This window comes from Mesoplodon mirus (assembly GCF_964341445.2).
Source record: "Mesoplodon mirus genome assembly, chromosome: 3".
NCBI classification, from domain to species: domain Eukaryota; kingdom Metazoa; phylum Chordata; class Mammalia; order Artiodactyla; family Ziphiidae; genus Mesoplodon; species Mesoplodon mirus.
The window spans coordinates 112,907,641-112,924,368 of record NC_138978.1 but is presented as its reverse complement, the minus strand read 5'-3'; the positions used below and the strand labels follow the sequence as shown (position 1 = coordinate 112,924,368).

General features: G+C 40.9%; 1 protein-coding gene across 22 annotated transcripts in view; it reads right to left on the bottom strand.

Annotated features, from left to right (window-relative positions):
* The window catches only part of PDE4DIP (phosphodiesterase 4D interacting protein), a gene marked incomplete at both ends in the record, with an annotated part of 223,864 nt that overhangs the window by 95,953 nt on the left and 111,183 nt on the right, over positions 1-16,728 (bottom strand). For 6 of the 22 annotated variants that reach the window (XM_082614141.1, XM_082614128.1, XM_082614144.1 and 3 more), the window contains one exon: positions 1,372-3,214. The exons of 9 other annotated variants lie outside the window; for them this stretch is intronic. In XM_082614141.1, the coding sequence (XP_082470267.1) occupies positions 1,372-2,496 (1,125 nt within the window). Of the gene's footprint in view, positions 1-1,371; positions 3,216-16,728 lie in introns of those variants that run through there. 7 more of the 22 variants (XM_082614137.1, XM_082614138.1, XM_082614140.1 and 4 more) reach the window with 4 other exon arrangements.

Sequence of the window (16,728 nt, the reverse complement as noted above, 5' to 3'; positions counted from 1 at the left end):
ATGAAAACACTATGCTTAATTTGTGACATCTATGTCTGCTCACAGAAATACTGTATTGTAAAGCCCAAATTTAGCTGCAAAGCTCAATGAAAGAAAAGGAAGCAAAAGAAAAGTACACAAGCGTTAGGCATACTAAACATTTTATACAAATAAAAACACGTTTTAAACTTTTGGATAGTCATACTTTTATGTAACACTTTAATATATGCTACTTCTGACAATTTTGTGCAAATTCAAAAATATTTCTCCCATTTCCTCTTTCTTATTGACATGCAAATATTATACATAATAGAACTATTTTTTTTTAATTTCAAGTGACAATCAACAATTTCATTTAGAAGCTCTAAGTTTCTGGGATGATGTTGACTGGTAGCAAGCTTTCCAAAAATGCCTTCTAGATTGTCCATCTTTGTAATGGTATCACTAGAGAATCTGTATCAAGTAGAACATGCCAGATGTTTCACAAAATTAACTGAACCTAGCATTTACTGTTGCTGTAGAAACAAAATAGCATCTGTCAGGTCCCTGTACTAGTAGCTGAATTTAAAAGGTTGGTATGAAATCAACTGGGCAGACATGAACAGCTCAGATTAAGATCAACTGTCATCTTCCAGTCATTAAGAAATTCATGAGTACAACGGAAAAAACTCTCCTATCATCTGATAATGGATGAATCCCTACTTAATATCAAACTTCTTCAAACAGAGCTCAGTATACAAACTGGCTGTAATGAGTTTTTGCCTTAACATTTTAAATGACGATACTTGACTTCCCAAGTCTGTTTTATGAACAAGTCATCGTTAGTCCTCAAATGACCTCTTAATTTATTTTAAATATTGCCCTGATGTTACAATACTTTGGTGGATTAATAGGTTTTTCCCCAAACCTTTGCCCTAAGCTCTAATCAGTTTGAGGCACAGGTGCGGTGAAAGGCTTAATGCTCTAGGGAAGGCTAAATAGCAGAACTAACTCCCTTACAGAATAGGAGAAACATTCATAAATCTAAAAATGAAAACAAGAAAAGAAGGGGGTAGGGGATAGAAAAAGGAAGTAAGAGGAAAGAGTTCTAGTGCCAGAAATAAGATTAAATGTTTTTTATAGGGTAAAGGTGATTAGAAATCTTTCTCTTTTTGTCTTTAAAGGTGTGCAATTTTGATAATTAATGGGAAAGCCAATAGATAATCTTATAAAGAGGATTGTGAAAAACAAATTATTTGAATGAATCACATTTACTAAAGGGGACACAAATGGGCTCAATGATTAATTTTCTCAAGTCTAGAATATTATTAACCTTCACCTAGACAGAAATCATGTGAAGCCTGAGCCTAGCTAACTTCAATCAGTAAGGCACTATGCAGCCATTTTGTATACCTGGACCCGAAGTGGCAAATAATCTTCACAGAGATCATCCCACAGCTCCTGGAGGTCTGAAATCTCCAAGGGATAACTCACAGATGTCTTGTAAAGGGGTTTCAAAGACCTGTTAAGGAAACCAGAACTAACTCCATCAGTCATGATATGGCCAGGCCTGGTTCCAGGTGGGCTGGATTTCACTGGAATAGGAAGCTTGCTCCCTCGGGGGCTCTGGATGGGCTTATAATCAAGACCTTTAATCATGCTAAGAGCTAGCTCCAGCTTGTGGTTACACATATGCTGTAGGGCCTGTTCATCTGAACAACAGTCACATTTTACAAGTTCCTTTGCACTTCTCTCAGGTTCCTCTTCCTTTTGCTGTGGAGGACTAGCCTGGACACTTGCATCCAAAGATTCCACAGAGGATCCCGGTGTCCCTTCTTCCATGCTTTCTCCATCTGGGGGTACCTTCACACTTGGTAAATCCGGTGGCCCAACCTCAGACAATGCTGGTTCTTCAGTGCAAATGCTGGTGGACCACCTGGTAGAAGGGCCGCACGAGATACTTTTTGCCACTTTTCGAGGCACCTTACAAATGGCTTCATAGTCAGAATCAGCAACCCGCAAAGCTGCACAACCACGGCATCTCCTGGGTCGGTTTCCGGGGCCTTCCGAAGCATGACAGCTGTGTAGCTCCTGAGTCTGATCCTCATTTTCTACCCAGCATTCAAACCCTGAATAGGCAAAGTCCTCCTGGAGCAGTGCAGAGTATCTTACATCGGGTAAGCCGGAAATGTCAACCGTTCCATTCCCCGCCTTGGTCTCCGCGCCAGTGTCATCGTTATTCTTCCGATACATGCTAGCAATGCAGAACTTGAGGCGGTCCTTCTCCAGCAGCAGCTTCTGCAAGCGCTCGATAGAAAGGGCTTCGATCCGGGCAATGACGGTGTCGAATCTATAGATCCGATCAAGCATGAAAGCACACTTGCTGCAAGCAAACTCAGCTTTGCCATCCCGGGAGACATCCTTGCCCAGGACGTGCGACAGCAGAACCTGGAGGTTGAGCTTGGATGCCGTGTGGAAGATCCAGCGCCGCTGGTTTCCGCACAGCTCCCGGGCACAGATCCTGCAAATCTCCTTCATCTTCCCTCCTGCGGTTGCCGAGCTTCCCTGATGCGGCTGCTGCTCGGTGATCACTCACTGGCGCTTGGTTGCATTCCGTCTCCCGCCCCGGTGGCCTCCGGCCGGCATGGAACAGCCCGATGGGGTCCCCACTCTGCAGAGGCGCTTCGCTGCCACCCGCGCGCGAGCTCTGGGTACCAGAGTGGTCAGCCCCGCCCCTCGGGGAGGGGGCGGGCGAGGAAACACTTCAGGCGGATGCTGAGTGACAGCAGCGCAGGCCGCGCTCAGAACCTGCCATGTCTCCTCCAGCTGTCTCTCCCACCAGCCGCGGTGTCGTCCTCAATGTCCTCCCTTTCAGCTGGCTGGGTTCGCGGTCCACAAGCGGCCGCCCGCGGCTGACGCAAAAACTCAGAGATTGAGGATCAGATTTCAAGATGGCGCCAGAGGCTCGGCGCCTGCGGCCACCGGCAAACTCCTCTGGGAGCTGTAGTCCCGGAGGCCGGCTCCTCGCTCTGCGCATGCGGGGTGGCGAGCGCGTCCCCTCGCCCCCAAACGACTTAGTGCTCCTCGCGGTAGAGCACAGACCTGGCTAGCAGTGGGTACCGAAGTGGAGAGCAGGATGGATGCTGACCTCTTTTAGGCCACTTTTATCTGCTAAAATTTCACCCCCAAAGCGCACCAGTTCCCTCACGGATCCTCCCTTCCGCCCTTGCGGCATGTCCCAAGGCTCTGCTTGGGGAGGAGAAAGCCGAATCCCCTCCCCCTCTCTCCACGGGTAATGCCACGTACTCTGGATGGAGCAGCCTGGCAGCGCCACTAGGTACCTCTGCGCGCCGCCTCCCTCCCGCCTGCAGCTCCCCGCCTCCTCTCCCTACCCAGTCCAGTGCCTGGATTAAAAGGCCCCAGGTCTTCACAAGCGGCCAGGGAGAATGGGTTGATAAACCGGAGGTGGCAAGTAGGGCGGATTTTAGGAGGCTCAGTTCAACCTCCCCCTCGACTGTTGGGAGCACCTAGAAAAGAGGACAAGTGTTTCTCCCCTCGTGATATTGCGGTTGAGTTTAGCAGTCCTGGATGATTTGCCCTTTTTTAGAAAAGAAATCAAGAGAGGGCACAAAGCAGTCAGTCACCTGAGAAGGAGTCCAACAAAAGCCACATGAATGCAGCTGGTTAACCAAGATTTTGATGATAACAGAGAAAATGAGCTTTTTCAAGAATGTAGACACCTGAGAGTAGATTGTCATCACTGAATCCTCTTTCAGGTTCAGGTAGACTGTAGGCCTTATTTTAGGGGTGGGGAGGGGAGACAAACACTGTAACAAAAGGCCTTATTTATTTGAGCAAGAGTCCAGAGTATCAGAGAGTGTTGCTGTCTGCAGAAGTGGGGCTGGGAATTTCACTGACTTCAGTTAGTATCTTGTCTTATTCAGCATCATCTAGTAGTAAGTCACCCAGCCTTGGGTACAGAACTTAGATTGCACACAAAGAGTGGAGGGAAGCTGGAGCTCTCTAGGTGGAATCGAGGTGTCAACGTCCGTTTATAATAAACAATTCTCTCCCTGGCTTGAGAGGTATGCAAACTCCAGATGGGAGGAAAAACAGTCCCACACGATCATCTGGAGTTTTCCCAGAGCAGGACGTTTTCCAATTAAAATAATGCTAGATTTCACTAACTTGGCTTTGTGAGATAATAAGGCCAGCAACAGTCAAAGTATTTCTGAACCTCATCTCCAGGGCACAGCCCATACTCCTAAACCTGGAGACATTCAGAGGCCTTCGATGAAAGCCCATAATAAACCCCCAACTTCTTACTGAGCATTAAATGAGATGATTTGGGGGAAGTGCTTTAACAGATTTTGGCTCATATCATGTCAATAATAATAGCTAATATTATTATTTTGATATAATGCAATATTTTAATTTTAAAGCTTTACGGGGCTCTGCACACATAAAATTGTATCACTCTCTTATTTAATCATCAAAACAAAATCTTAGTAGCTCCATCGTGAGAGATTAGAACAGCTCTTAGAGGTTTGGCTTTAGTAGGCTACAGAACTTTGCATCTGTGATTTCACCTAAAGAGGCATGTTCTGGTCCCAAAACCAAGAATGTAAAATAGAGTTCCAAGTAAAACTCACTACAGGTGCATTTTTGCCTACCTCTAGGGATATGAGCTTCAGAGTCAGAAGAAATTAAGTAACAATCGTAACAATCTTTGGAATCCATAGTGATCTATAGAGAGGCAAGGAGTTTCTGGCCTGCCAGGACACCACCCTGCCATACCCTGTCTTAAGTATTATCCTAAAGAACAGCAAGGAATCAAAAGTGCAAAAAGTGCAAATTAAGACATTAATCAAGGCCTCATCTTTGAATGTGGATGCCAGCCACTTTTTCCTATTGGGGAAAATGCTAATGAAACAAAGTAATTAATGAAACAAAGTGCTCCTGGGGAGCAAACTCTAAATAATACTTTGTATTCACCTGACCTGTAGTCTCTAAACTTTAATGACAACATACGGGTAGTTGGTATAGAAGAGCAAATCAGTACAAATGGAGAAAAGGCAACTTACTATTGAAGAATATGTTTGTAAAGAATATGTAAGTAAAGATCAACATACTGAAAGAGCTATACATACATATCTAGGCTTCCAACAGATAGAAATAAATCACTCAACAATCAAAGAAAATTTGAAGACAGCACTCTTCACTCCCAGAGAACATATTTAAAGACCATATCTCAAAACAGATAGTAAACTAGAGTACTAGAACCACTCCTAAACATGATCATTTGGTATTATAAAACTAAAAGATCACTTTTGTACAGATCAATTGAAAATAAAAATTAAAAAATGAAACAAGGAAAATTATGTGATAATAAATTCAGCACTTCATGGTTTATCAATATTATCTTGGTCAAGATTTTGTATTTAGTCAACACTGGCTATCTATGGGGAGGCAAGAAAATGGGGAGCTGAACAGCAACATTTACTTTTATTCTATATACCATGTATCATTTGAATTTGGGGCAATGAATGTATATTCATATATTATTTTTTAAATGTTTTAAAATTAGGAAATATTCTATAGTTAAAACTAAGAATTGTGCCAATTTAAGGCACTTATATCAGAGTCTGAGTGGTAAAACTTGAAAGTAGAACTTCAAAGAAAGTAGAACTTTCTTCTTTCCTCATTTGTATTCTAAAATTTTCTATAAGCATGTATTGATTTTGTGATAAGAAAAAAAGTGCTACTAAGAAGAAGATAGGATAAACACATTTTGATATGTTTATATAATGTATTATTAACCATCAATAAAAAAGAATGGGGGGCTTCCCTGGTGGCGCAGTGGTTGAGAGTCCGCCTGCTGATGCAGGGGACACGGGTTCGTGCCCCGGTCCGGGAAGATCCCACATGCCACGGAGTGGCTGGGCCCGTGAGCCATGGCCGCTGAGCCTGCGCGTCCGGAGCCTGTGCTCCGCAATGGGAGAGGCCACAACAGTGAGAGGCCCGCGTACCGCAAAAAAAAAAAAAAAAAAAGATAAGGAGTAAATTATTATGAAAATATGCATTACCCATAAATTTTTAATCTGAGGGATTTCTTTCATGGAAAGTAACCCCTATAACTTTATCATAAGAACAGCTTTGAAAATTGGGAAAATATAGCCCAGAAGAAATTCTATAAAAGGCCCAACTGCGACTTCAAAACATCATAGTTCCTATCCATATGAGTGTTGGAAAATATTGTTTTATATACATTTACACACCATACATTTACGATGGAAGCAAAGCATGTTGTTAAGGTGGGACCTAGGGCTTTTGTGATGATTTAGAATAGGATGATTACTTCTAAAACTTATCAAAAGTTACATAATAAAGGAAAATCTTACTGAGAACAGGTTTCATATTATGATAAGCAATAATAAGTTAAACAAATGATTAATTTTATATATCAGCAGTTTGCCCTCAAAATGGATTGATAAATGCATTCACAAGCACATATTTGCTGTCTATCCTAAGTCAAATCACTTATATCTGGCCCTTAATTTCCTAAGCTACAAAATAAACATATTGAATTTAAACAGTGGTTTTCAGCCTTTGGCATGCATCAGAATCACCTGGAGGGCTTGTTAAATGGTAGATTTAACAAGATTCTAATTCAGTTGGTCTGAGAAGGGGCCCAAGAATTTGAATTCCTAAGAAATTCCCAGAGCAGGCAGATGCTGCTGAGAACCACACTGAAAACTACTGAATTAGAACTCTCTTAAAGTGTATTCAGACAAATGTCAGCCAAAGGATCAGAAGTTCTGCAGATAAATGGAAAAACCCATTAATGAAGAACTACATACAAAACTGTTGAATTTAGAGAACTATATGCCCATTTGGAACAAGATTCCTAAGTATTATTATGGTAGGGATCTTTTGCACTATCTCTATTTTGATCTCTAGATTTGAGGGCCCAGGAAGATTCTGTTCGAACCGTAGCTACTTTTGTACTCCCTGTGTTGTAGTGTTTCTAAGACCTAATTCTGGGCTGGGAGGGAGTTTCCAAGAGGTGAAAAATCCCCATGTCCCAAACCAGTTGTATTAGCTTTCATTATCCTAGTTATGATGTTGGAAATAGCTGTTCTAATTACTAAAAACTATGCCACAGTGGGTGGGGGGAGTGATTCTGGCAGAGAAGCAAAAGCAGATGAGGAAATGCAAGAATATCAAAGTAAAGCCAGTTAGGCTTTATGGTAACACCACAAGCATGTTCATGATTTCCCTCTGTTGGTTGGAAATCTTTAAGAATCCAGAAACAATCATGCTTTGCATTCATTAATAGCACAGCATTTCAAAACACTTGTTTTAAAACTGGGAGATTTCAAGTTCAACTACAGATTGCTATAATATGGTTATCAGCAGAATTGATTTTAAAATAGTAAACACTGCAGTCTTTCAAGTTATTAAATATCCACAGCTGTTTAAGTGAATTTCAAAATATTTGTTAATCAACTGATGAGCAAAAAATTATGCAAACTCAGTTCTTGTTTTGTTTTTTTTCTCTGTCTTCAGAGAACTTTCAGTTTAGTTGAAGGGGAGAGAATGTGCATGCTACAATCAGAATAACTGATTGGTAAACTAAATGGTACCGACAACTTCAATGAAAGTGCAGAAGAAGTTAAGTAGGAGCTGGTACAGGTGAAGGGGGCAAGAGTGGGACTTGAGATGGATCTTAGAATGGAGGAAACCAAGGAAAGGACTCCAGAAAAAGAAAACAGCATCATCAAAAGTCTTGGAAGTTGGGTTAAATATGATGCTAGCCTGTCAGTAAAGGGAAAGATTTTGTGGGATATCTGAGTGGCCAGGTTCATCCTACTCTATACATCTATACATACACTCTGTACATCTCAATAATTACTCATTAAAAGAACATATATAAAGGGCGAACTGAAAGCCAGACACTATGCTATGGAGGGAATTGGCAACTAGAATTTGGTTAATGTTTGAGAAAGGCAAAAGAATTTGGACTTTCTGTTATGAACTTAAGCTAAGAATGGCATGATGAAAAGTTTGTTTTAGGAAAATGAGTCAGACAACAGGATGGCTTGGAGTTTTAGGGAACAGGTTTGGGGATGGTTACAGGAAGACCTGTTAAAAATCCATTGCCTAGAGACCATGCTCCGCAACAAACCACCACAATGAGAAGCCTGCATACCTCAACGAAGAATAGCCCCTGCTCACTGCAACTAGAGAAAGCCCACATGCAACAACAAAGACCCATCACAGCCAAAAATAAATAAAGTTTAAAAAAAAATCCATTGCCATTATTCACACGTGAGATAAAAAAGGTCTGGTATAAAAATGGAAAGAAACTGGTAAGTATGAGAGTCATTTTGAAGGAATGAGCAGCAGGACTTGATGACATATATGCAGAGAGGATGAAGGAAAAAAAGGTTAAAAATAGAGATAAAGTTTTTGGCCTGGAAGACTGGTAGAAAAAAAAATGCCTAAACAAACAGAAATGTGGGAGTTGAGTCCATTTGCAAAAAGATAATACAAAATTTGACATGGGACATGCAGTATTTAGGGACTGAGGAAAAAAGTAAGTGAAAAACACTAAGTTGAGCTCTTCCACAATCAAAACACAGGTGAGAGGGGGACAGAGTTTCAAGAATGAGAGGGGTAGTTAACATTGTCAACATCTAGAGAAGGATCAGGAGAGATGAGGTCAGGCATACCATTTTCTACAATAGGGTAAACTTGTAAACTAAGGAGTTGTTACCTTTAACTCCTCAGAATCCTTCCCTATGAAGCCAAATGCTAAATTCTTTTTGACTCTATTTCTAAACATCTCTAGTGTGTTCAGAAATGTTGTTTTGCATTTTCCCTACATTGTCCTTTTCAGGTTCTTAAAACCTGAAACCTGAATCATGTCACATAGCTTTAGAAGCTTACCCCTCTAATCACCCTGCATATTATTTCTAGAACATTCATAGTAAAGATCCATAATTGTCCACTACCTATAGCACCAAGTCCAAAACTCTTAGCTTGGCATTTCAATATCTGTACAAAAAGATCCTAATCTACTTCTCTATCAGCTCATCTCACATTTCTTCTCTAACCAAATGGTGACAGGGTAAATTTTTGGATACAGATATGTTACTTGTATACCCCTACCTACCTCTTTCCTAGTCTGATGGTAAGGCCCTTAGCATTCCCTTGACATGGGATTTTTTGCAGAGCAAAGAGCAGAGATTGCCTGAAGTCAAATGAATTTCCTGACTTGGATAAAATTCTAAGCACACTGAGAAGATTAAGCCAGGTGTCCCAGTGGGGAAGAGAAGAGAGTAATGTCTTTGAGGTCAACAAAAGAGGAGAGGGTGAGATTTCACCCCAGTTGGGAAGAGACTGGGGAGGGGGTGAAAGAGTAACAAGGACCCACCTCCATTATCAGTGCCCTGCAGAAGAAGCAGGACCTGTGGGGGAGAAGGCACTGGGTGACTTAGAGAGGCTAGACTCTAGGTCAAGGGGCTCCATAAAGAGTCCAATGTAGCAAGCAGTTAGGATTAGTAGAACTGTATGTGCTGGGGCAGGGGTGCTTCAGTGGTGGACCAATGATCAGAGTTGTCTCCTTGATGCTTTGACACCTGATAAAGCCCAGGGACCTTCACCTTCACATAACTGAGAGAGTGGGGAGGAGGAAGAACCAAATGAATGGAATTTAATTTCCCACCAGCCTGATTAGGATAGGGACTCAGGGTAACATTAAATTGATTTAAAGAAAGTAAATGTGATATTTCCTAAAACTAAATTTGTGAATTCAGAGTAAGAGTCATACCCACTATGAACTTTTTGTAGGTGTTCAATGAGGGTCAGTCCTAGGCCTTTTTCACCTTTATTCTCTTTCAATATCAACTCATCCTCTTCTACCTTTATATGAGTATCTTCCAATATATTTGTAATATTGTGATTTATAATAATATATATTTGGTTTGTCCCCCTTTCTGGCATAGAATCCTAAAACCCTTGGAATTTCTTAAATGATGAAAGTGATAAAGGTCTTTTATTTTGTTAATAAGGTGAGTTTTGGAATGTCACTAGGACACTGGGGGTGGGGTGGGGTGGGTGGCGGCTTGGCAGTAGTGGCCAGAGGAACCAACCATGTGATTAGAGGGTTGGAACTTCCAGTCCCACACTCCAATCTCCAGGGAAGGGAAAGGGGCTGGAGGCTGAGTCAGTTGACAATGGCCAATGAGTTAATCATGCTTTTGTAATGAAGCCTCCATAAAATCCCAAGAGGACTGGGTTCAGAGAGCTTCTGGGTTGGTGAACATGTGGAAATTCAGGGAGGTGCCTGGTGAGGGCTTGGGAGCTCCACACTCCTTCTCATATACCTTGCCCTATGCATATCTCCCACCTCACTGTTCCTGGGTTATATCCTGATACAATAAACCAGGGATCCAGTAAGTAAAATGTTTCTTTTAGTTCTGTGACCTGCTCTAGCAAACTAATCTAACCTGAGGAAGGGGTCATGTGAACCTCTAAATTTAAAGACAGTCAGTAGTACATGTAACATCTGGACTTGTGACTGGTGAAGTCCAAGGAGGCGTTGTTGGAACCTCTAATCTATTGCTGGTCAGAAGCACAGGTGATAAACTGGGATTGCAACTGTTGTCTGAAGTCCAGGGGTGGGGAGGAGTGGGGAGGGAGGGAGCAGTGGGAGGGGTGTGGAGGCAGTCTTATAAGACTGAATCCTTAACCTGTGGCCTCTGATGCTATCTCCAGGTAGACAGTGTCAGAACTGAGTTGAATTCTTGGACACTCTGTGTCTAAGAATTGCTCGGTGCCGTGTGGGAAGTGTCCCTGCTCTCAATACACGTGTTGGAATTGGTGTTCAGAACCAGTAAAAGAATATCTTTATTCCAGAATTCTCCTCTGAGTTCAACTCTCAAATGGCCAACTACCTATTTGTATCTGCACCTGTATGTGTTAGAGACATCTCAAAATTACCCCAGGAAAGATTGATTGACGTCTTCCCCTTAAATATAGTGTCTCCCCCTCCTTCCTCCTAATTCTCTCTTAAGGATCAGGGAACTATGGATTGTGGGCTCAATCCGACCCCCATCTATTTTTGTAAATTAACTTTATTGGAACACAGCCATGCCAAGTCCTTCATGTATTGCATATGGCTGTTTTTGTGCTGCAACAGCAGAAATCTTATGGCCTGCAAAGTCTAAATTATTTACTCTCTGGCCTTTTATAGAAAAAGTTTTCTGATCCTTGCTCTTTTTTTTTTTCAATGTATTTATCACAGTTTGCAATTATTTGTTTGATTACATGGTTATTTAACTAGCTCCCTTATTAGAATGTAAGCTCCCTGAGGGGAAGGACTCTGCCATGCTTATTCTTACTGTTTCTCCAGCACTTAATTGCACCAGTGTCTGGCCATGGTAGGCACTCAATAAACAGTCATGGACTGGATTACATGAACGGATGAATGAATGAATGACTTATTATATCTTAAAATTTTATTTCGTTCTTTTGCCTTAGCACAAAACTTCCATTCTTGGTTACCGTCTAGTGACTTCATATCTTAATAGAGTTCCATAATAGTTAGTCCTCTCACCTTCTTTCTCCTCTACTCACTCCTCCTTCCAGACTAATCTTCCTAAAACAGATCTCAGATATATCACTTTCTGGCATAGTAACCTGGAGACCTAATGACTTACCCACAATCATAAACTTCTTGACCTGCCATCCAAGGCCCTCTGACTCTAGTATCACCCTATCTTTCTAGCCTAAACTCACTGTCCCCCTGAACACCCTCACTATTCCAACTACTGCTTCCTTACCTGGAACTTCCCTACCACTCTCTTATCTACTTGTAATGTTCTTTCCCATTACTACCATCTCCTCTTGTCAAAAGCCTAACCAACCTTCAAGTATTTTCTTTAAGCTGCCTTTCTTAATCCCCTCAAAAGACATCTTTCTCTTCCTTGACCTTCCAAAGCACTTTTTATTCCTATAGTAATATGTGTGTCATTTTTCCATATTGCCTTCTTCCCTTTAGCTGGTAAGCTCCTTAAGAAGAGGAACCACACTTTACTCATCGTGTTATCTTCTGAGGTACTTTTATCAGTATGTTCCCAGATCTAAGTAAATAATCATTGAATGAATAAATAAATTGATGCCTAATATTTTTATGTCTTATTAAAATCCTTCTCATTCCTTACAGACCAGAATCTTCACGGCCCACCCCAGCCCCTGATTTTTTCCTTTCTCTCCTGCCTTGTATTTTGTTTCCATCAGAGACTTTCTTACCTTCCAATTAGATTGTAATCCCTAGAAGTCAGAGACTAAACCTTATGTCTTTGTCTTCCTCTTCCTTCACCTTACAGTACCTGTGCAATTGTAAGTGCTCAATAAATAAAGCTATGAAGAAGCCCCTCTTTTTTCCATCTGATAAAGTCCGTTTCTGAGACATGTTACCAATGAAGGTTTGCCTGGGAGACAGTGACGTTGAATGAGGATTTGTAAATGAGTCTCCAGCTTCAATATTCATCAGCTTAAGAAAGGGATATTGAAAAGCTGCTCTAAAAAAAATTCTTCTTACATGAAGTTGGCTGAAGCTGCCTGAGCTGCTAATCCCCGCCAGGTTTTCAGTCTCTGCCTTGAGCATTTAGAGAGCATTCTTGCCTTAACCTCTACGTCAGATCTCTCCACGGTAACACTGGAATGTTTGCTATTTTAGGAAATCTGCCTCACTGCATGCAGTGCTATTTACATTAGGTTCCAGACAAGGCATAAATGCAATGGCTTGACTGTCTGCTGCTTTGTGTGAGTAGGAAGGTCCTGATGGCTTAATGGATGCCTCTCCCTAATTCTGTTGTCCTGTTTCATTTTTTAGGCCAACCACAGTGTAATTACACATTAATAAATAGTGCTTATATAATACTGGGGGGAAAGATGGAGAGAAAAAAGAGGAAACAAAACAAGGATTCCTCCAGACGTTTCCTTTGCAAGTACATTACCTCCGCACCACACCACCCCTCCCCACCCCCGCCGCCATTCCCCCACCCCCCCGACCCCCACCTTCCTACCCTCCAGGTCTGGTTTCATTTAAAATGTTCTTTGAGATAAAGCTTCCACCATTCTGTAGAAGGGATGGAATGATTGCCAGCTTTTCCCTGCAACTCTGTGGATACCTTCAGTAAGGAAGAGAAAAACGCTTTGTAAACTGCACTTTATTAGATTTTCTGACTCCCTAGTGAGAAAGAGGTAGACAAGTTGCCGCAGCATGACAGCGCCATCACAAAGCTCCTGAGCCCTCTGGTCACCACATGCTGTCGATCCGAATGGCCATGGAGGATTGAGAGCATACATGGAGTGTTGTCAATCCGTGGCATGTCAAGTTTGTGGCATTTTTGTTGTTCTATGAAGTTAATTATATAAAAGAAGTTCATAAATATTCTACAGGTACACTCCAGCTAAAATGGATGCTGAACAATGTTTTGGTAGAATGGAAAAGTCAAACAACTAGAGGGATAATAAAATCAATTAAACCAAATAATCTTTATCAAAACTGTCTCACTTATTTGAGGAAGAAAGGCTCTGAAGTAAAACTTCCTGTACTCAGAGACTATTTCCCAGTCCAGACTTTCATACTGGGATCACGTGAGAAGTATTTATCTCTGGGAGGTGGAGTAAGATGAGTGTTTTTCATCTGGACAACTCACACCTAGAAGCGTATGACTTGCGAGCTCTCTTTCTTCTAAAGCCCAACTGTGGTGTCCCCAGTTGTGAGGGGTTGGAGTTCAGGCCTCAGAACTCAAGCTTCTCTGTTCCCTAACATCTGTAAGGGGTTCAAGGGATGGCTTTGCTGGCGATGAGAGAATTCTTCAGCCTCTATGGAGCAGACCCAGGGCTTAGAAATTGAACCTGTGCCTTCTGCATTGTAGAGGTATGGTTCCTGTGGTGGAGTAATAGAAGTGGCATGGCAGACTCAGGTTTGAGTATAATACAGTAGAACTAAGATGCTGCTACTGTTAGCAACGATAACACCCCTAGCAAGGACTTCAGGTGTCACAAATAGTTGTCACACATCACTGTTTAGACAAAGTGCTTTATAATTGGTTTTACAATATTCTTTACCTTTATCTAATTCACAGAATGGGCTAGTTGAAGCAGTTACTAGCTGCATCAAACCATGATTTGCTATCTCAAAAGGTGACATCAGTTATCTGCTCAGTCTTCTGTCTAAACAACCACCAGGATTGCCTTTGTATAATGCAACTCATAAGCTTTTATTCCCTTTGCTTAATTTTTAAATTTTTAGTTCTTCATTGCCTACAACATGAAGTCCTTAGCTTGACATTTATGGGAATTTCCAGCTATATATTCCATCATTCTCCAACATTTATCATATATTTGAAAACACCAATTACTTCCTATTCCTTAGGTGTGTTCCACATCATTGTATATAATGTTCCCCTAACCTAGAATGCCCTTCTCCTACTTTCTGCCTGGTGTACTCAGCCTTTAAGGCCCCAGGTCAAGGCTGACTTCCAAGTGAGGCTTTCTCTGACTTCCAAAGATAGAGTTAATCCCTCTCAACTCTGGGTCCTCTTAGCACTATGAGTATACTGCTCTCTCTTCATTTATCACACTGCATTTTAGTTCTTTGTTTACATGCCAATCTCTTATTGGGCTTTAAACGCTTTGAAGGCCAGGACCCCCTAGACCAGTGGTTCTTATCGAGCAGCCATATCCTAGAGTGCATTTTGGAAGTTTGCGGGGGCATTTCTTGTTTCAATGATGAGTGGGGCTAGGGGGGCTACATAACTTTCAATGGGCAAGACAAAGCATTATTCCAAAATGTGAATGACTTTCAAATATTCCACTGGGCAGTGATGCAGGTAATCAAACTGTTTATATAATCATCTGGACCTAGGACTTAATTCTATTGTATATATGAACACAACGTTAATATACTCTGACTTTTCTATGAGTTAAACTGCTACATAAATTAAAGGAACATTATTTAATTTATTTGTTTATTTGGAAATTTACCAAGAGTTTTTCATTTTGGCACTGCCACTGGATCATAACTAACGGCACTGTCCCTTGCCAGTTTTGAATTGCCAATATAACATGCCTGCACCAGACTGCATTTGAAGCTGTGACTTCCCATACAAGCACCTGCCTATTTCTTTATATCCTTTAATATAGTTGTGCCCAAGAATTTACATATTAAAATAAACATTAGTTTATTATAAATTAATCTCTTTTTATGTTTCATGTAGTTCAGTATCTACTTCGCTGGATTGCTTTGAGGCTTAAACTAATTTGAGTTCATTATATAAGGTATTTAGAGCAGCACCTGGCACATAGAAAATGCTACCATATTGTGCTGATGTTATTACTACAGAAAAGTTGTTGAATATTCATTGATAAATATTTTAAATTATATTTGGAATGTATTTAAGAAATCCTGTGACTTTACTTCTAGGTTTTATATTATAATAATCTGAACCATTTGAGTGTGACTACATGATCCCAAGATGTTATAGAATGTGCTTCAACATTTCTTTTTGTCTAGGGGACAAAAGTGAGATATAATTCTCATTGTGATCAATTTGCCCTGAATGATTCACACTCTGTTGTGGTCCTCCTGGGGAGCAATAACACAAATAGACAACTTTGAGTTTGGTCTTTGCCTATAAAACAGTTTTTCTATGTGCAAGGCTAACAGGTCCAGAGGGAGAACTGTGACCATTAATCTCACTAATACTGCTATACTTAATAATTTTGTCATTGTCTTTTGTAAGACAAAGATAGTTACAATGTGAATGAAGTTTACAATATCTGACTCATTGACTATGTCTTTTTTAGCCACTACTCATTTTAAGAACAGCCTTACTCTCTTTCAGGTTGTTAGCAACAGTAGTTACTGTAGACAGCAGTAGTTATAAGGACAACAGTAGTTACCGCGTTTTGAGCACTGTGCTAGGCACTTCACATATACTATTTCTAACCCTTACAAATAGATGAACATTACAGAGGAGGAAATTGTACTTGGAAGGGTTATGTAACTTGTCCAAGGCCATACATATAAAAAGTGTTGATGCTGACTGAGATCAAATTCCAAAACCTGAGCTCATTCTTTCATACCACTCTGCTTCCCCAGATAAAATCCAGGAGACTTCATACTAGAATCCGTTATTGAAGGACCAAGATTCTTTCTCTAAACTGGGACTTGAATGTTTCCTTCCGTTAAGTCAATCTGAACCACTTGAGCATGGCTAAATATTCCCAAGGTATTACAGAAATCATTTCAATCTTTCTGTCTAGGCCATAGAATATAAGATAGAAGCACAGTGACCAAAACCATTTCCTTTCTTTTGGAGTCTGGACACACATTGAGAGAAGGAAGTTTTCAGAGGATTATCTGAACACTCACTAAAAGGCTGACTCTCTGGCCAGGCTTCTTTGGGCTGTTTTAGAAATGATAATATAAAATAATTCTATGTACAATGAGCAGTACTTGGTGCCTAGTTTTTTGTTTTTTTTCTTCATAAGGCACAGACCCAAAGGGAGAAACTAGAAAATGAGCTATGGGAGGCTTTCTGTCCTCCACATTTGAGAGGACCTACTGTCATAGACACATAATCAGCTTCTATGAAACTGAACTTTCTCTGAAAAATGTTGGGAAACACTGATTGACAGAATTCACAGCATGATGTAATCAGGTTTATAAATGTACAAAGAGTTGGG